This window comes from Perognathus longimembris, chromosome 5 (genome assembly GCF_023159225.1).
Source record: "Perognathus longimembris pacificus isolate PPM17 chromosome 5, ASM2315922v1, whole genome shotgun sequence".
NCBI classification, from domain to species: domain Eukaryota; kingdom Metazoa; phylum Chordata; class Mammalia; order Rodentia; family Heteromyidae; genus Perognathus; species Perognathus longimembris.
In genome coordinates, this window is record NC_063165.1 from 61,365,511 (window position 1) to 61,386,719 (window position 21,209).

The window sequence follows — 21,209 nt, forward strand, 5'->3', positions numbered from 1 at the left end:
TGCTACATATATTGAGGTTTTGCACAGCACAGGCTAACATTCAGTAAGATATATATATATATATATATATTTTTTTTTTTTTTGTCAGTCCTGGGGCTTGGGCTCAGGGCCTGAGCACTGTCCCTGGCTTCTTTTTTTTTTTTGCTCAAGGCTAGCACTCTGCCACTTGAGCCACAGCGCCACTTCTGGCCATTTTCTGTATATGTGGTGCTGGGGAATCGAACCCAGGGCCTCATGTATATGAGGCAGGCACCTTGCCACTAGGCCATATCCCCAGCCCCCAGTAAGTTATATTTTATCTGTAGGTATAAGAAAATAAATTTGAGTTAGAGAAAAGGTTCTTTCTGGGCCTAGTTCTATCATGGTACTTTCTATAATATAACTTCCTTCTTCTGTATTTCACTTTTTGTGTTTCAAGGAAAAGCACTATTTTCATAAAGGTCAGCAGTAATTCTTATTCAAATACAGGACATATATATACATATATGTATACATACATACACACACATTTTTATTTTTTGTCTGTCCTAGGACTTGGAACTCAGGGCCTACGTGCTGTACCTGAGCTGCTTTTGCTGAAGGCTAGCGTGCTCTACTACTTTAGTCACAGTGCTAATTCCGGCTTTTTCTGCTTATATGGTTCTGTGGAATCAAACCCAAGGCTTCATGCATGCTAGGCATGCACTCTACCACTATACCACTAAGCCACATTCCTAGCCCCACATTATATTTTTTATGGTCTCTTTCCTTCTTCAATAGTTTCATGAGACCCCACTAAGAATGACATTCTAACCTATATTCTTTTCAAATGAGATAATATATGTTAAGTACTTAGCAAACTCCTAAATTTCCTACCTGTGAAGTATCGTAATTATTATTTCATAATGAAGTTATATTCCTGACATAAGGTTAAGTATGGCACCTTCCTAAGAGTTCTCCTTTCTCACTGAGAGTTCCTACCTGTGTGTTCAGTCTCTCCCTGGCTTACCTGAGACTTAAAGTAAGTTTCTTGCGGGGTGGCAAGTACATCTGCAGATGCGATGTCTAAATGCATGAGTGTCTGCCGGAATGAAGGCCGGTTGCGAGGTTTACTCTGCCTAAAAGTGAAAAAAAAAAGAGACATGTTTGTGCATTTCCAAAACTGTGTGCAGGAGGATGAAGATCTTATGAAATATTTTTTTACTCTAAAATGGTTGTTTTTCCAACAGTTGATGTACTGAAGGAAAAAGGAAAACATACTTAGGCAATCCTTATACCAATGACACGGAAATCTACCTTCAGTGACCCATTTCTCTGGTAAACTAATACAGATCTCGTTTGCTAAAGCCTACTATTTCAAAAGTTCATCTCAGATTCTTCATTTGTACATTTTAATCACAACACAATAATTCCATGAATAGAGGTCATCTTTATTTTATGGATGAGAAAAGTGATATTTGGATGACATGCCCCCAGTTATAATAATTTTTAAAAGCCAGAGCCTGTATCTAAGCCCAAAGTTCTCAAAGTGCAAGGCTCTTAGTCTTTCCACCACTAGTGTAAAAAAAGTCTCTCTCTTTTACTTTTTTTTTTTTTTGGCCAGTCCTGGGGCTTGAACTCAGGACTAGGGCACTGTCTCTGAGCTTCTTTTGCTCAAGGCTAGCCCACCACTTGTGCCACAGCACCACTTCTGGCCTTTTCTGTTTATACAGTACTGAGGAATTGAACCCAGGGCTTCATGTAAACTAGGCAAGCACTCTACCATTATACCACTAAGGCAATAAGCCACATTCCCACTGCCCCCCGCCCCCCACTTTTTAATCAAAGTAGTTTGCTTCCTTTCTGTTAATCTTGACAGAACTGTTTGTTCCTGCTTTGGCCAGGTGGCTTGGTCCTTGTTAATTACATTTTAGTTACATATATCCTTCTCCTGAACACTTTACTTAAAACATCCTTCTAGAAGCGCCTTGACTTTTAATTACTTTGTTAATTGAGCCACATCCTTTTGCAGACTGTGAACCTGAACTCAGCCAATGTGAGCAGAGGGGCGAGGCCTGCTGGAGGAGGAGTGGCCTGCTGGGTGAGGAGCAACCTGCTTGATCTGTGTGCTTGCTTATCAGCATTTTAGTGGATGACACACCCTTCTGCTGAAGTAAAGCTTGCCTTGCCTTGAGTTCCTTTAGAGTTAGTGTCTTTATTCCTAAGTGACACCCTAACAGCCCAAGCTATTTCTGACAGGTAGTTCATTACGAATACATGTTGTAGACCTCTCTGCTGTTCTAGAGCCATTTTACACATGCCTTTGAGAAATAAAGAAGAACATTGGAAGAAATATGTATCTTACCATGTTTGTTTCATAAGGATTTTGAACCCATCTGGGCATGTGGATGGAACTGGGAGGTGTAGGCTATTGCTTCCAACTCCCCAAATAATGGCCGATGAATCTACATCTTTGTAGGGGATCTCTCCTGTCAGCAGCTCCCAAAGCACCACACCAAAAGACCTACAGTAACCAGAAACATGTGCAAAAGACATTTCAAAAGGACTGATTTGTAGTTAACTTCTTTATTAATTTTTAATCAAGTTGACATGTGCACCCAGCTTGAAAATTTTAAATCCAACTATAAGGAAAACAGAAAAGCAGAATACATTTATGAAAAAGAAAACTAAGAGTAACAAATACTTTCAGATATTAAACCATAAAGTCCCAGAAAGGTAACACTGGTGCACAAATGGACAACCGGGCTAATGAACTGGCATAGAAATCCAGAAAGAGACCAAAAACATATAAAGATCGACTATATGATTGAGCATCATCAATTGCTGAGTGAAAACTGCTTGGTTAATAATCGTGGTTGGGACAACTGGAGAAAACTAAATGGAAGAGAAAGCTCAGAGTTATAGACCTGCCTAGCACACACAGGCCCTGGGTTTGATTCCCAGTACTGGAGCGCGCCACACACACACACACACACACACACACACACACACACACACAGCTGGATGCTGGTGGCTCCTGCCTATATTTCTAGCTACTCAGGAGGCTGGTATCCGAGGGTCTCAGTTTGAAGCCTGCTGGGAAAAGACAAAGTTGAGAGACTCCTATATCCAACTAACTGGCAATAAGCCAGAAGTGGAGGTAAGGTTCAAGTGGTAGAGAGCTAGCTTTGAGTGAAAAAGCAAAGCAAGAGTGTGAGGCCCTGAGTTCAAGCCCCAATACTGGCACATACACACAAATCTCCAACAAAACAAAAACACCATACCTTTCCCTATATCAAGATAAACTTCAAATGATTCACAAAATTGAATGTAAAAATAAAACCATGAAAATCCTGAACGAAAATGAGGAAAAATTTAAAAATAATTTTAGAGAGATAAAGGCTCAGGAAATCAGGAAGCTATAAAAATGATAAATTTTTGAAATGAGAAAATCCAACATAATTGAAAAATCTGTTAGAGGCTGAGATTGGGAGGATATTAGTTCATGGCTATCACCAGGACCTCATCCCAACCGATGAAAAGTTGGACTTGGTTGTTGCACCTGTCATCCCAGTTTAAGAGGGAGGATGTAAGTCCAGACTGATCAAACATAAACACAAAAATAACAAAAGCAAAAAGAGAGGAGGGAATGGCTCAACTAGCAGAGTGCTGCTTGACAAGGACAGAGTCCTGAAACTCTCAGCTGACCAATAGCAGGATCCAGCTGTGTACACTTGTCATCCCAGCAATGAAGGGAAGCACAAAAAGAAGGACTGCAGTTCAGGCTGGCCACACATAAAGTGAGACTATCTACGGAAAATAATATTGAAGAGGCTGGTGGGGATAGCTCAGGTAGCAGAGTGCCTGCCAACAAGTGTAAACACTGAGATCAAACTTCAGTACCACCTCTCCAACAACCAAATAACCCAAGAAACAGAAAGGCAATCCCCCTAATATATAAAATACTCATCAACTTGATAATGAAGATCAGAAATTAGAGTAAAAGGCTATGAACAGTTCATAAGTAAGAAATTGCAAATGCTTCTTAAACATATAAAGGAAGTAACAGGAGGAAATGAAAACTACATCTAAGATACCATTTTTTACCCATATGACTATCATAAATATTAAAATTTAACATATTTTATTGAGAGACTGAGAAAATTCCCTTACATAGTTCTGGTGGGAATATAAATTGGTAAAATCCCTAAAAAGGAAGTTTTAGTAACTATCCAAATTACAAATGATCTCATTTCTATTCAGCATATTCATTATGCTGTTACATGCAATTTTAACATGTGTTATTATTTTTGGTAAAGCCTAAAATTAAATTGCTCATTTTAAGGGTAGAATAAAAGCAATTACAGGGGCAAATATTATTAAGAAGTAAGACTTACATCCTGAGAAGAAAAGTTGCTAAATAATAATGCTGACAAGGACAATAAAAATAGTAATAACAAAAGCACAGTCCATAGGAGCACTGAGTAAAAAGGTAATGTGCTTACACATCCCAGATGGACATAGAGGATACAAGTGTGTCATAGCAACAGATACTACTTATGTGTCTAATGATGGTCTTCAATCGTCAAGAATAGGTAAGGGTTTGTTTTTGTTTTAGTTTGTTGGTCATGGGGCTTGAACTCAGGGCCTGGGCTCTCTATCTCTGAGCTCTTTTTGCTGAAGGCTAGAGCTCTGCCACTCTGAGCCACTGCACCACTTCTGGGTTTCTTGTGGTTAATTGGAGATAAAAGCCTCACAGACTTTCCTGCCCTGGCTGGCTTTGAACCACAATCCTCAGATCTCAGTCTCCTGAGTAGCTAGGATTATAGGCATGATACATTGGTGCTTGGCTAAGAATAGTCAAGTTTTATTTAAAGTATTTACTAAAAAAGGTGAAAATTAAATAATATATTTCAGAAAGAGTTCTATACTACATTGTTACTGAAATAAAGTTTCAGTTTTCCAGAAAGTTCTTCATGTTCTCTGATAGTGATTTACTGACTGGATTCTCACCCTCATGCTCCCTGTCCCCCAAATCTGTCTTATAACAAATCATACTGGCCGGTATCTCAGATAATATGAGGTCAAAATCAACCTTAAAGGCTCTTCTGGGAAGAAAAAGGGTGAAATTTGAAAAAGGCTCTCTAGTTGGTTCAGAAGATGCCACTCACCAAATATCAACTTTTTCAGAAACAGGTTCATTCCTTATCACCTCTGGTGCCATCCATGCAACGGTGCCAGCAAAGGACATCTTGGTACTTTTATCACTGAGTTCCTTGGATGTACCAAAATCTGAAATTTTTACTGCATCTGTGTGAGTCACTAAAACACTAAAAAGAAATAACACATCCAGATCATAAGTAGTAATCATCACCATGATTCTGAAGGCAAGTAAAGATTTTGTTTGCTGCTTTCTACCCTACAAAATTCATCTAGGAAGTTCAATATCCTGGGGCATTAGCTCTACACTGGGCACTGCATCATGGACACTGGTAGGGAGCTGGTCTCACCCTGTCTCTACCCCTTGCCAACTCTGTGAACTTTACAAAGTTACTTAACTCATCTAAGCTAGATTTTAAAACATTTTTCTTCTCTCTTTAATAAAATGGAGACAATTCAGGTTATAATATTTTATATACAATTCCAAAAAACATGGGAAAGCTCTCAAAATGTTTTACACACATTTTTTTTTCATATGCTTAAGGCAAAATAACTTCATCCTAATGTGTGTGTATTTCATTAGGTTTTGCTAAAGGTATGTGGATGATTACAGGGATTAGCTCCAGACTTAATGTTGGCTGTCTAAGGAAATGCACTGGGTAACCTTTCCTTTCTGATTGATTATTTATTTATTTACTTATTTATTTATTTTGCCAGTTCTGGGGGCTTGGACTCAGGGCCTGAGCACTGTCCCTGGCTTCTTTTTGCTTAAGGCTAATACTCTACCTACCACCTGAGTCACAGTGCCACTTCCAGCCTTTTCTGTCTATGTGGTGCTGACTGCCTTAGAGGATAATAAATTTTACTTCATAGTCAATAATTTATAAGCAACGAAATAGGGAAACTAGTGCCATATATCCGAATGTATTTGCCACGCAAATACTCAACAGTAATGCAAAGGGGATGAAAATAAAATTACCCACTCTGTTGACACAAACTGAACTTGAATTTAACTTCACTAAGGTGGATAAAAATTTCTTATTTTAAGCAACAAAGAAATAAAAGGTTAAAAAATGACTCCAACACTCACTTAGGTGATTTGAGATCACGATGAATAATTTTATGGAGGTGTAAATAATTCATTCCACTTGCAATTCCTGTGGACCAGTCTACTAGCAATCGAGGTGTGATCTTCCTGCCAGCTCGCAAGACTTCATAAAGCTGTCCATGGGCACAGTACTCCATGATGATACAATAACATGGGGCCTGGGTACACACCCCCCTTCCAAGAAAACATAAGCATGTAGAAATATATACAGATATACATATATACTTATTTCTAAAGAATACTTAGAGGCTGGGAATTTGACTTAGTGGTAGAATGCTTGCCTAGCATACCTGAAGCCCTGGGTTCTTTTCTTCAGTGCCACATAAACAGAAAAGGCTGTTAATAGAGCCGTGACTCAAGTGGTAGAATGCTAGCCTTAAGCAAAAGAAGCTCGGGGGCAATGCCCAGGCCCTGAGTTCAAGCCTTAAGACTGGCAAAAAAGAAAGAATATTTAGGCAGGACCAATTCTTTATCCAAATAATCTTGTTTTTTGCTGGGCATGAGACTTGAACTCTGAGCCTGGGTGTTGTCCTTGAGCTTTTGTGCTCAAAGCCAGTGCTCTATCACATGAGTCACAGCTCCACTTCTAGCTTTTTGTTTTGGTGCTTAATTGGAGATAAAGTCTCTTGGACTTTCCTGCCCAGGCTGGCTTTGAAAAGCAGTACTCAGCTATCAGACTCCTGAGAAGCTAGGATTACAGGCATAAGCCACAGGTGCCTGGCTAGCCATGAATCTTTCATATGCACACTTTTCTGCCCATATAGATTATAGACTCCTTGAAGAGAAAGATCTTTGAGGTCTTTCTTCATTTTCTTCCATGAAGCTTTGGGGTTTACAGCAAATCCTTCACAAATTTAAACGACCTCAACTTTCACAGCTGGAAAAGGTCTTCACAATAAAGTATGCAGAACATGGAATAGGAGGACAGACATTAATGAAAGAACATCTCACAACTTTCAAGCATGTTTATATGCTTGTCTTTGTCCTCAGACTACTGTATAATGGGTACTTTTGATGACAACTTGACTGGATTAAGAAATGCCTTAGAAGATTAGTAGAGTACACCTCTGAGTGAGCCTGTGGTGGCATTTCCTAGGACAATGAGATCATGAGGACTCACGATGGTTTTCTAACATGATGTCATTACTGGGAGGTGGTAAAGAGTGAGAGGTGAGTCTAGCTGAGAGAAATGGGTCACTGGAGGAGTGCCCTTTGGAGCTATGTTTGGCCTTGGCTTCTTCCTTTATTTTGTCTTTCTGCTTCTTGGCCATCATGATATAAATGGCTCCATTTTACCATGCCCTCCTTGCCACAATGGCCTCATACCTTTGTACCTGCAAGTCAAAATAAATAATAATGTCTCCTTAAGATGTTTCTGTAAGGTATTCAATCACACCCATGTGAATACTGACCAACCTAGGTTGTAAAACAGATATTATCTCTTCTACACCCCGCTCCGCCCCCCCCCCCCCCCCCCAGTCCTGGGGCTTGAATTCAGGGCCTAGGCACTGTCCCTGAGCTTCTTTTGTTCAAGGCTAGTACTCTACCACTTGAGCTACAGCACTACTTTCAGCTTTTTCTGTTTATGTGGTGCTGAGAAATTGAACTAAGGGATTCATTCATGCATGCTAGGCAAGCACTCTACTACTAAGCCACAGTCCCAGCCTCTTCTACTTTTATAGAGTAGGCTCAGGATACAAATGACTTGTCTTAACCAGAGCTAGTTCACGCTACTAAGTGACAGAATCACACTGGAACCCAGTCTAACTCAAAGCCTAGGTTCCTCTTCTTACTATACTACATTACCTCCTTCTTAGCTTTTAAACTTCTGTATAGACAAGAATATCTGGGATTCCTATTATACATGTATATCATTAGTCATAAATATGTAAAAGTGTGAATAAGCATAGCAATTTCACAGTTTTGTCCTCAACATCAGAAAATTATCACATATAAATGTTCCCCCGCCCCCTTGCCAGTCCTGGGGCTTGAACTCAGGGCCTGAGCACTGTCCCTGGCTTCTTTTTTGCTTAAGGCTAGAACTCTACTACTTGAGCCACAGCACCACTTCTGGCTTTTTCTGTTTATGTGGTGCTGAGGAATTGAACCCGGTGCTTCATGCATGCTAGGCAAGTATCTATCCCTAAACTACAATCCCAGCCTCCATCTTTTATCTCTTAAGGTAATAAATGCCTCTCCCTTAGAAACTCTCTAGAGATTAAAGTACTGTCTCCACGATATCTAATTAAAGTTGTCAGCCAGCTACCAATTCATGTCCTCTCTGGCTGCTGTAAGTGATAAAAGAATATTGGATGTTATGGCTTGGGGCTGATTAAGTGAAGGTCTTATAACAATAGTAGGTTATAATGTTTAATTAGTCTTCATTTTCCTGCCTTCATGGTATCAAATACCACTAAGCTGATTTCATATTCTCCTATCATTTTCTTGGCTACCTGAATTTCTTATCTTGATCTTTAATTTTAAAAACTATTCTTTTTTGTGTGTGCCAGTACTAGGGCTTGAACTCAGGGCCTGGGTGCTGTCCTTTAGTTTTTTTCCCCCTCAAGACTGAAGCTCTACCAATGGAGCTTTTTTCTAGTTAACTGGAGATAAGAATCTCATGGACTTTCCTGCCTGGGCTTGCTTTGAACCAAGATCTTCAGGTCTCAGCCTCCTGAGTAGCTAGGATTACTGACACAAGCCCTCAGCACCTGGGAGAAAGAAAATCCAGGTTCTGGTTTTTGACTTTTAGGAAAGCTCAGTGAAGCACAAATATATAGTAATCATAAATAGATACTTCAGTTAGAATTGAAGAAATCATGATTAGGTTAGGAATGTAATATGCTTAAAATATTAAGATAAGTATAGTTTGCAGGTACTTAGTAGCTTACTCAAGTAGGTTTTAATTTGTCACACAAACGTAGCCAAAATGGTTCTAACCATGACAATGTTATAAAATTTTCATTTTTCTTGACTGCAGAAGGAGAAGCAATCATTCTGTCAGCTCTCTACTATGACAAGGTTTCATGGTAGCTATAAATAACAGCTTTATAATCACTTCTAATTGCTACCCTTTCTTACTTTGGTATTGAATTTTATTAGGAACAGTCAGGATGGGCTTTCTTAAAAGACTACTTTCGAAAATGGAATGAAAAGAGTCTATGGTATTCTTATCTCATATTTCCCTTTCCAATATGGTTCTTACTAAATTCCAAAGCTGTAAGCACAGATATCAGTATCCACAGAGATGCTTTAAAATTCAATTATGTTCTCATATCTTCCAGACAGTCTTGAATGTGATTCATTGGCCAAGCAACACAAGGCACAGATGGCTGCAAAGATAACACTGCACAATGCTCCAAGAGTGTGGTGTAAGGGGCAGGGACACAGTCTCCCTATTGTTTTCTGTGTAGAGGTAAAGACTGTTCAAGTACATTCAGTTTAAAGAGCTGGGTATCAGCACAGCCATAGTGGCTCAACGATGCTGAAAGCTGCTTATGCAGGTGGGGGGCTGAGGAGGGTGAGGTGGGAAAAAGACTGGAAGAAGGAGCAAGAAGCAAAAGAAAGAAAGAAAAAAAGAAAGCTTTTCATTCCTTTACGCCTTTAGAATACATTTCAACTTTTTATTACCCACAGTATCTTCCTGGAAAGCTCTTTTGTCTGGGACACACAGTTGAATCATTTTAGGAGGTCAAAAAGCCATGCCAATCTATAGAATGTTCTTTGTGACAGCCTGCTAATCTGAGTTCACAAGTTCTTGGCCCATTCTTCCATTGAGGAGGACATAGCATATAGGAAGTATGATCATCACAGTGAAGTAAAATTATCGAAAGAAGCTAATCTTTTGTCAGGGGCCAATGGCTCATGCCTGTAATCCTAGCTACTCAGGAGGCTGAGATCTGAAGATCACAATTTGAAGCCAGCCTAGGGAGTTAAGTCTGTGACACTCTTATCTCCAATTAACAGGCCAAAAAAAAATAAATAAATAAAGCTGGAAGTGGAGATGTGGCTCAAATATCAGCCTTGAGCAAAAAAAGTAAGGGATAACACCTAGGCCTTGAGTTTAAGTTCAGAACAGGCATGAGAGAGAGAGAGAGAAGAGAGAGAGAGAGAGAGAGAGAGAAGTAAAATAGTCTATTATTCTGTCTACTTAATCATCCTGTTAACTTCTAAAAGTTATCATCTTTGGAAAAATTATAATTAGTTTGTATAGCATTTTATTTTAGTCAATCATCCCCTGAGCCCGACTAGGGCAACCAATGGTTAGCATTATAATGGCAGTTAAGCTCTCACCCATGTTCTCTAAGTAAATGTCCTTTTCCTCTGGTCTAGCATCTGAGCTGATGCTTCTCTTTTTTTCATCTTTTACCCTGTTCACAATTGGTCTTGAAAGAGATTGAAACTTTAATATGCATTTAAATACATTTGATAAAACCTGTGCCCAAAATTTTTATCTTTACTCTGGGGACCAGATTTCAATGGAGACAACCACAATGACATTTTCAGCTTTACAGTGATAGTTCGGAGGAAGGATTGCTCTTGGGGCTGATGGAGAAAGTTGCTCTAGTTTAGGAAAGGGAAAGTTGTAAGTTATTTAATTTTAATTATGGCCTTATTTGCTATACTTTTGTACAGGAATGAAAAATATCACCAAATATGCCAAAGGCTGTAATTTCCAAACTTGCATCCCACCAGGGCAACAATTCCTGTTCTTTGTCTTCCCTCCTATAAAGATAATTAGCATTCATTTGTTCAGGCCTATGGAAACACTGAAAAGGCAAGTGAGGGAGGGAACTCAAGGAGAGGTTTGGGCAAAAGAGATTACACCATTTACAGCTCCGTGTTTTCAGGTTTGGTAACTTTCACAAATTTACCTTCGATTCTCCCTTTTCTTTTCTTTTTTTTTTTGTGCCAGTCCTGGGGTTTGAACTCAGGGCCTCGGCACTGTCCCTGAGCTTCTTTCACTCAAGGCTAGCACTCTACCACTTGAGCCACAGCACCAGTTCTGGCTTTTTTTTTTTTTTTTCCTGTCTTATGTGGTACTGAGGAAATGAACCCAGGGCTTCATTCACGCTAGGCAAGTACTCTACCACTAAGCTACATTCCCAGCCTGATTCCCCTATTTTTTTTTTAATTAGGGATTCCCTAGTCAGTATTAAGAAAATAAGGATCTTTACTACATGTTCACACATTCTTTAAAACAACCACTTTGTGAAATGAATATAAGATACAATACTATCAATAACTCTTCTGTCATTGAATTTAGAAAGTTGTATTTGTCATTACTAGAAAAAGGATATAGCAAAACCTGAGGCTACGGTCTAAAGGTATCGATCCTAAATTAATATTTAAGAAGAGTGCTAATGAAAACTAATAGCTATCAACCAGGGACTGGTCATTCTCAGATCACTTTGCATATTAGCTTTTGTTGTTTTTGTTCTTGTTTTCATTCAATCTTGCCCTGTACCAGGGCTTAGTTTGGTGGGTTTATTGTCCACAGCTGGTACTTTACCATTTGAGTCACACCACCAGTCTGGCATTTTGTGGGGTAATCAGAGTTGGAGTTCTGTGTACTTTTCTGTCTAGGCTGGCCTCAAACTGAGATCATCTAGATCTCAGCCTCCTGAGTAGCTAGGATTACAGGTATGAGCTGCTTGCACCTGACTAGCTTAAAAAAGCAAAAACAAAACAAGCCACCTGAACTTTAGGATGTTCAGCTGATCCTAAGTGACCTGTGGTGGTCCCTTGACAAAGGAGGGTGATATAGAAGATCTGACTGCTAGGCAGGGATCTGCTTCCTTCCTCCCTGCCTCATACACAGTCTTTCAATTCAGCACACACTCTGGCAAAATTAACACCTAGATTAGAAGATGTTGAAGGACATGATTCAGATTAAACAGCACTTTAGGACCTTTCCAAAGCCTCAAGCACAGTATTAAGTTTACCAAATGTTTGGAAAATACCTTTCAAACCAAGAACTTAGGTGTATACAATTGGGAGAAAGAAAATATCTCAATTTTTTTCTTTTTTATTAAAGCCTTGACCTACTTGAATGCGATGATGTTAGGGTGTTTCAACTTCCTCAAATGCTTGATATCTGTCTCGTTCTGCTCTCTCACTTTCTTAATGGCCACCTCTTCCGCTCGGAATTTGCCCAGGAAGACAGCTCCCTGGGCTCCGCTGCCCAGCCACTGCAGCTCTGAGATCTCTTCAAATGGCACTTCCCAAGTATCTAGGCACACAAGCAAGAAATCAACTTGAGATCTTGGAATTTTTCCCAGGGAACATTCTATGGACTGTTCTGAAGGTACCGACTTCTTCATTCAGAATGATCTGTACTGTCCAACTCCCACCCCCAAATACAACTTTTCTAGAGGCCCTGACAAGGCAGAACAGATATTGTTGTATGTGAGGGTTTTCTTTTTCTTTTTTCTTTCTTTTTGCCAGTCCTGGGGCTTGAACTCAGGGTCTGAGCACTGTCCCTGGCTTATCTTTGCTCAATGCTAGCACTCTGCCACTTGAGCCACAGCGCCACTTCTGGCCATTTTCTATATACGTGGTGCTGTGGAATCGAACCCAGGGCTTCATGTATACGTGTCAGGCACTCTTGCCACTAGGCCATATTCCCAGCCCCTTGAATCAACTTTTAACTGCTGAATTGAAGCAGTTCAGAGATCTCCAGTACAAACTCCCCTAAATAAAACATATCCTGATACTCCTATAATGCCACCACCTCACCATAAGCTTGCATATTTTTGGTTTTTTGTTTTTGTACTGCTACTAGGACTTGAACTTAGAGCCTTGTGCTCATGCTTGGATTGTACCATTCAAGGGTGGTACTCTAACCTCAGCCACATATCCACTTTGGGCTTTTTTTTTTTTTTTTTTTTTTTAACAGGTAAATTGGAGATGACAATCTCATGGGTTTATCTGCTTAGGCTAGATTCAAAGTGGGATCCTCAGATCTCAGTCTCCTAAGTAGCTGGGATTACAAGCATGAGCCACTGACACTCAGCAAGCTTGCATGTTTGGTCCACTTATCTAATTTTTCTATACTATTATCCATACCAATCACCCATGTTAGGTGTTGTTTTATTCTTCTATGAATTTCTATTTCAGATGCTCAATGAATCCTGACAATAAATTTCCAAGTTTCAAGTTTCCTAGGAACCTAATTTTGCATAATACTCATGTTAACATTTACCTTTTATAGAGTATTTCTATACCAGAACCTAGCAGAATGCTTTACAAGATCATATGTTTAAACTTTACAACAACACTACAGGCCTGGCCTTCTAGTTCTCTAAAGATGAGAAAACTAAGGCATATGGTGGTTAAAGAAATTATCCATGGTTTTGTGGTTGGTAATGGCAGAATGGGGCCAAGGAATTCTAGAATCAACCAATCCAGGGACAATGTTTTCTCTACTCTTCTACGCTGCCTTCCATGAAGAAGTTGAGAAGGCTATGGTCACACAATGTTTACCTATAAAGCCACAAGAGTTGAAGTTTCTCTTCTCGTTATTGTTTAGTTGTTTTTTTATTTGCACAAAAAATGTAACAGAGGTTGATTCTAAGTGGTGACATTGTTGGTAAATTCATATTACTTTTTTTTCAGGCAGAAAAGAGTTTGTTGGGGGGTGGGAGGGAGAGAAAACTGCCAGCCCATACAAGATGGAGGCATGGGAAGACAGAGGGAAAGGAAGAAGAGAAAAAGAGGGAAAGGAAAGAGAGAAAGGAAGAGCAAGAGAGGAAAAGCCATATTCCTTTTTAAAATCCTTTCTTATATTATTATTATTATTTTATTTATTTATTTTTTGCCAGTCCTGGGCCTTGGACTCAGGGTCTGAGCACTGTCCCTGGCTTCTTTTTGCTCAAGGCTAGCACTCTGCCACTTGAGCCGCAGCGCCACTTTTGGCCATTTTCTGTATATGTGGTGCTGGGGAATCGAACCCAGGGCTTCATGTATACGAGGCAAGCGTTCTTGCCACTAGGCCATATCCCCAGCCCTTATATTAATTTTTGACAGATGCATAAACCACTTACATAATAAATAGGATGCTATTTTAAATAAAGAATCTCAAAATATTCAGTCAATGTGTACTTTTAATCTCATGGAATTTAAAAAAGAAATGCAACTCATCAATCCTCTTTGGTCTTCTTTTCTTCCTTCCTTCCTCCTGATTTTACTGGGCTTTTTTCCATCATAGCTTGAGCTCTACCACTTGAGCCATGCCTCCAGTCCAGCTTTTTTTCTGGCTAATTGGAGATAAGAGTTTCTCAGACTATTCTTGCCCAGGCTGGCTTCAGGCAGTGATTCTCAGATCTCATCTTTCCTGAGCAGCTAGGATTAAAGATGTGAGCTACTTGTGCTTAGCAATAGTTGTCATTATAAATGTTAGTAGTTGTTTACAGATTTTCCTAGTTGTTGCTGGTGACAGTGACAGATATGAATGTGTTGGTTTCACAATTTTGCCAGAAGTGAGTCTCACCAATTGTCTTTCAGTACTAATTTAATTACATGTACAATTATGTTTTATAATAATTTTGAAACAGTTAAATTGTTAGTGATACAGAGTATTTTCACATTTGTTTAATAATCACATCTGCTTTGTATGAATTGTCAAAACCTCTCTGTCCATTCATCTACTTGTATCTGTAGTTTCCAAAACCTTGAAGAATATCTTTTGATGCAAATGAGGACATTTTATGGCTTTTTCTTCTAATATTATTGTTTGGTGCTGGTGCTAGGTCTTGAACTCAAGGCCTGGATGCTGTCTCTTAGCTTTTTTGCTCACCTGGCACTCTACCACTTGAGCTATACAGATCCACTTCTGGTGTTTTGGTGGTTTAATTAGACATAAGTGTCTCATGGACTTTTCTTCCTGGGCTAGCTTTGAACAGTGACCACAGGTCTCAGCCTCCTGAGTAGCTAGGATTATAGGCATGAGCCACCAGTGGTTTAATTTTATTATTTCTTTTTTTTTAACCCTTAGCAAGGGTTTATTTTAGTATAACATTTTATTTATTTATTTATTTATTTATTTATTTATTTATTTATTTATTGCCAGTCCTGGGGCTCAGGGCCTGAGCACTGTCCCTGGCTTCTTTTTGCTCAAGGCTAGCACTCTGCCACTTGAGCCACAGTGCCACTTCTGGCCGTTTTCTATATATGTGGTGCTGGGGAATTGAACCCAGGGCTTCCTGTATATGAGGCAAGTGCTCTTGCCACTAGGCCATATTCCCAGCCCTAATTTTATTATTTCTTATAAAATGTTTCATATAATTTATACATTATTTATATTATATAAAATTATAAATATATTTATATAAATTACATATAATTCCTTTGTAATTATCAGTATCTACTCTTCTAAAAGATCTATCTTCTAAAATTTAATTATTACTTTTCCTTTTTAAACTCTTAAAAATTATTCTTTTTATTGTAAAGGTGATATACAGAGGGGTTCTATCCACATGGAATTTATTTTGATACAGTGTATGAAAAAACATGCAAGTTAATTACCTATATTCTAGTTAGTAATTACAAAATAATCCTTCCTTTTACACTGATTAATGATGCTGACATAATTATTATAATATTAAAAATAATGCCTATAATTAATGCCTAGTATTTGTATAAAATGAGAAATAAGTTACTATTAAATGAAAATGATGGGGCTGAGAATGTGGCTTAGTGGTAGAGTGCTAGCCTAGCATGCATGAAGCCCTAGGTTTGATTCCTCAGAACCATATAAACAGAAAAAGCTGCAAGTGGCACTGTGGTTCAAGGGGAGGATCACTAGCCTTACGCACAGAGAGGCTCAGGGACAGAGCCCAGGCCCTGAGTTTAATTAAGCCCTAGGACTGAAAAAAAAAATGTAGATGATAAGTGCACCTGACATTCAAATACTAGCTAGACACAATATTATAAAAAAGAATAAAATATATCCTCTACTAATAGTGTAGTTCATGCCTGTGCTATGTTCAGCCACGTTTTAATTATCCATGGCAAAACAAAATCATTGAATTGCCCTGGCAATTCAAGAACAGAGTAGAAAATAATGAAAGTAATACTTCCACTATGTTTCTACCAATCTCTTTACTTGAACTAATGATTATCAGAAGTAAAATTGCTTGAAATGAATTTACTCATGTCTCTTTTCTTTTCATGTCCTGGGGCTTGGACTCAGCCCAAGCACTGTTCCTGCCTCTGTTTGCTCAAGGCTAACACTCTGCCACTTGAGCCACAGTGCCACTTCTGGCCTTTTCTGTTTATGTGGTTCTGGGGAATAGAACCCAGGGCTTCATGCATGCAAGGCAAGCACTCTACCACTAAGCCTAATTTGCAGCCCAAATCTACTCATGTCTCATGGCACTCTGTTGGTGTCTAGGAGGAGGCCAAGGAACAACAAAGAGCCAGAAAAAACAACAACCCCAAAACCAAACAAAATGTAATAGGGACATAAATTGGACATATGGTAACTGTTGAGTGAGACAACTAACCTAATAAACAATGGAGAACTGGTTTTATTCTCTAAGATTAGTCCCAGACCTTTTGTTGCTTTATACCTCTTCATTAGATTAGTGTTCTTTCTTAGTTGTTAATCTTTTCTTTGATTAGTCACTATTATCACTAACTTTCTCTCTCTCTGTGTGTGTGTGTGTGTGTGTGTGTGTGTGTGTGTGTGTGTGTGTGTGTGCTAGTATTGGGGCTTGAGTTCAGGGCTTGAGCACTGTCCCTTAGCTGTGGCCACTATGTCTTAATTCAAATACTCACCATGATCCACAGGACAGAGAACACCCTCATGCTCACCTACTTCTGTTCTCTTTCCCTCCCTCTCTCCCTTCCTTCCTCCCTTCCATTCTCTCTTTGTTTTTGTGCTAGTCCTGGGACTTGAACTCTGGGCCTGGTAGTTGTCGAGCTATTTTGTACTCAAGGCTTAGCACTCTACCACTTGAGTCACATCTCCATTTACAGCTTTTTTGTTTGTTTGTTTGTTTGTGGTTAAATGGAGACAAGAGTCTTACAGACTCTTGTACCTGGTATTGGCTTCAAACTGGGATTCTTGGATTTCAGCCTCTGGAGTAGCTAGTAGGACCCGCCTACTTTAAGGCAAATATTTTCTTTCCTTTATTCAGACATGGCTGTTTCAATGTCTGCTTTAATGTAAACTATTTGGCTGCAGAATATTTCAGTACTACCTTACTTGGCCTTCACTACTGACATACTAAAAGGGAGATGAGGACATCATTGATTATTTTTAAAACTTAGTAAGATTTCCCCATAATTACCAAATATAGGAGCACATCTGTTATCCTTTGGTCGACTGTGATGCAGGATTAAAGATAAGCTCTTTGATCCCAGAGCTAACAAGGAAAATACTACATTTCGTTTCTGGCTGGCAAATCTCTTTGCAGGCCGGCAGTAGCACCAGCCCTCAGTGGGATGTCCTGCAGTCTGCTGGAAAGCTAAGCACCTGCTGTACCCTCCTAAGAATCTTAAGCTGATCAGTTCTGTGTCTTAATTATTCCTGAAATAAGCCTTTGTGAAAGTTACATGGTCAACTGGAAGACAAATTAAATGCAAATTCGTGGAACAATAAAAAAGTCAAAAGTTTTCTTTTGACAGATTTCTAAGTGGGGGTGGTCAGAGAATCTGAAACTTAGTTATACCCTCATTTTGGGTGCATAATATTTTCTTTCTAAATTTTCATACTGAGTGAATTAAAACAGAAAATCAGTTAAATGAGAATATAAAGATATATAAAAAGCCTTAAAGCTGGATGGTGATGGCTCATGCCTGTAATCCTACCTAGGAGGCTGACATCTGGAGGATCATAGTTCAAAAGCAGGGCAGGAAAGTCTTTGAGCTTCAATATCCAATCACTAGCATGGAGGCATGGCTCAAATGGCAGAAGGCCAGCTGAGCACAGTTGAGGCCCTCAGTTCAAATCCTGGTATTGGCAAACATAAAACAAAACAAAACTTGGAAAACCCTTGAAAACAACAAATCATTTCAACCCAATGACTGCAATGTGGCTTATCGTCACTAAAAATACAACAAATTAAATGTTAAACATTAGGAGAGTGCTTAAAGAAGTATAAGAACATTTAGATAATTTAACATTACATGGCAGTTAAAAATAATCCTTAAACTGAGCACCAGTGGCTTGTGCCTGTAATCCTAGGTACTCAGGAGGCTGATAGCTAAGGATTGAGGTTCAAAGGCAGTCTGGACAGAAAAATCCATGACAAGTAAAGTGCTAGCCTTGAGCAAAAAGCTCAGGGGACAGCATGCCCAGGACTTTTCAAGCCCCAGGCCCAGCACAGAAGAAGGTTTTTAAAAAAAGAATCTTTAAGAATGATGCTTTTGGTGAGTATAATGCAAGCCTGAAGTCCTAGTTCTTGGAAGGCTGAGGGAGAAAGAAGTAGCTTTCGGTCAATCCAGGCTACATAATGAGAATTTGTTTCTATAAGAAATGGAAAATATATACATTATGAAGTGAAAGAATGTTACCTTTTTTCCTTCAGTGCTGAAGATCAAACCCAGGGCCTTGAACATGCTAGGCAAGTCTCTACCCTGAGCCACAGGCCCAGTCCAAGAAAATATATTCTTAAAACATTAATGGTGGGGTGGGAATGTGGCTTAGTGGTAGAGTGTTTGCCTAGCATGCATGAAGCCTTGGGTCCAATTCCTCAGTATCACATACACAGAAAAAGCTGGAATGGTGCTGTGGTAGAGTGGTAGAGGTAGAGGTAGAGCAAAAAGAAGCCAGGGACAGAGCTCAGGCCCCGGGGTGAGGTGGGGGGGACATTAATGGTAGTTATTTTCAAGAGATTAAGGGGGAATGCATCTGTATTTTTCATATTTCAAACATATATTTCTTTTGTTATCACAAAAAGGGGCTTTTAAGGAATATAGCTGTTACATAGACTAGCAGAGCTCTATGATATCTTTATTTCACATGCATAACACTTAGATTAGAATACATAAATATACATGTCATACAATGTTGGGAGTTAAAATTTTACTATTGAGAAAGCCAACGGGTGTGTGTGTGTGAGGATGTAGTGGTAGAGCACTTGTCTGGCAAGCACTAGACATTGGGGGCAATCCTTACTATGGCCAAGACAAAAGAGCTGTGGGACCTAGAAAATTACATGCTTTTTAAGCTTAGATGTTTTGTTTTTTTCTTCAAAAAGTGGGCTTTATTCTAAGACAAGAGTTCTATTTAGGGCTGGGGATATGGCCTAGCGGCAAGAGTGCTCGCCTCGTATACATGAAGCCCTGGGTTCAATTCCCCAGCACCACATATACAGAAAATGGCCAGAAGTGGTGCTGTGGCTCAAGTGGCAGAGTGCTAGCCTTGAGCAAAAGGAAGCCAGGGACAGTGTTCAGCCCCTGAGTCCAAGGCCCAGGACTGGCCAAAAAAAAAAAAAAAAAAGAGTTCTATTTATTATACTCTATGGAAGAACTATAACCTTCAGGGGCATGTTGCATATGGCTTATGAATGGTTTTGAATTAATCCAATGACCCTTAAATATTTTCCTCTCTTCTCCTTTCTTCTTCCTTTTCCTTTTCCAGATTTTCTTATTATGTGAGCCTGTTGAGTACCTAGGATTACAGGCATGAGCCATCAGTATCCACTTTAAAGAATATATAAATACATCAATATACATCTCTCTCTCTCTCTCCCTCTCTCTGTGTGTAGTATGTATTTGTATTCTTATTCCTTTCCCTTTATTCCCTTTTCCTCCTCTTTTCTTTTTATTTATTTAGTTTTTGAGATTGAATCTTACTGGCCTCAAACTCCTGAGCTCAAGTAATCCTCCTGCCTCAGCCCTTAAACAGCTAATGATGATGATCAGATGATTTGATTTTATCAGAAAAAAATATACCCACTATGTATTTATTTTCATATTTTCACAAGTATATTAAAATATTTTTATGTTTCATAAGATATACCCAAAACATACATGGAAACAGAAAAATTTTAAGATGAGATCAATTAAATAGGAGCTCTAGTATTTTCCTTTTATAATCCCAGGAATGTAATCTACTGTGCACATCATTACAGTGGATGGCTACAAAAGATGGGCTTCTACTAATGAATGCCCACCAGAACCTACTTCATTCAGAAGTTCCTAGGAATCTAAAATGGAGACATCACCTGACCCCATTCTTTATCCACATGTCAAAAGTTATGCAGCGGATGGAGCTGGTGGAGACAGGGTGGTTATGCAAGGACTGTCTTAGCTTACCTTGCTGCTGGAGTTTGTAATCGGTGGAATATGCTTTCCCAATGATGTTCCACACAGGTCGCAAGCATCCAAAGAGTCCTTCAAGAAACCCCCCACTGCTGCTGCCTGACCTGCTGAACTGAATCTTGATGTCCTCAGTTCCACTTGTGTTCTCACCATCTACGGTGCTGCTGTTCCCCTGAGACATAGCCACCTCTGGTTCATCTTGTTCCCTCAGCTGAAGAACACTGTTCTCAAACTGGTCCCTGGAGTCCTCACTGATGCTGGTCAACACTGTTGTGGTGATGGGGCTGCTCACCCCATCCACAAGCTCTGCGTGAACCCCCCCTCTTTTTGGCTGGTCCTTGTTGAGCTTGGGTGAAGGGTGGTTCCCCATGGCTGTGAGTTCATCCTGTAGCTCTGTGAAGGTCTGGCCTTCACTTGAGGGTGAGTTTGGAGCAGGGGAGCAGCTCAGGTGCTCCTGAGGGTTGGCCATCGTGCCATGAGTGTGGCCCAGGTCCTGAGATGACACTCAGAGGTGGAGTAGAACAGGTGTCTGGTGTAAGACAGGGCTCCAAAACCTGGGTGGGGGGGAGCGAGGGACAGTAAGAGGACATGGGACCACTGTTAGTACCCATACTGCTATATTCCTACTTACATAATAAAAGCACTGAAACAAGGGGGAAGGTTCAAAGGTTTATTCCACGAGATGGAATACTGTGCAGCCATGAAAAACACT

At 39.6% G+C, this 21,209-nt stretch overlaps 1 protein-coding gene across 3 annotated transcripts in view; it reads right to left on the reverse strand.

The window, feature by feature from the left end:
- Map3k13 (mitogen-activated protein kinase kinase kinase 13) overlaps positions 1-21,209 on the reverse strand; it is a 156,192-nt gene that overhangs the window by 32,336 nt on the left and 102,647 nt on the right. For all 3 annotated transcript variants that reach the window (XM_048347013.1, XM_048347011.1, XM_048347012.1), the window contains 6 exons: positions 20,492-21,051; positions 12,275-12,458; positions 6,209-6,400; positions 5,130-5,288; positions 2,324-2,482; positions 989-1,097 (listed from right to left, as the gene is read on the reverse strand). In XM_048347013.1, the coding sequence (XP_048202970.1) occupies positions 989-1,097; positions 2,324-2,482; positions 5,130-5,288; positions 6,209-6,400; positions 12,275-12,458; positions 20,492-20,966 (1,278 nt within the window). In that variant the 5' untranslated portion in view covers positions 20,967-21,051. The remainder of the gene's footprint in view (positions 1-988; positions 1,098-2,323; positions 2,483-5,129; positions 5,289-6,208; positions 6,401-12,274; positions 12,459-20,491; positions 21,052-21,209) is intronic.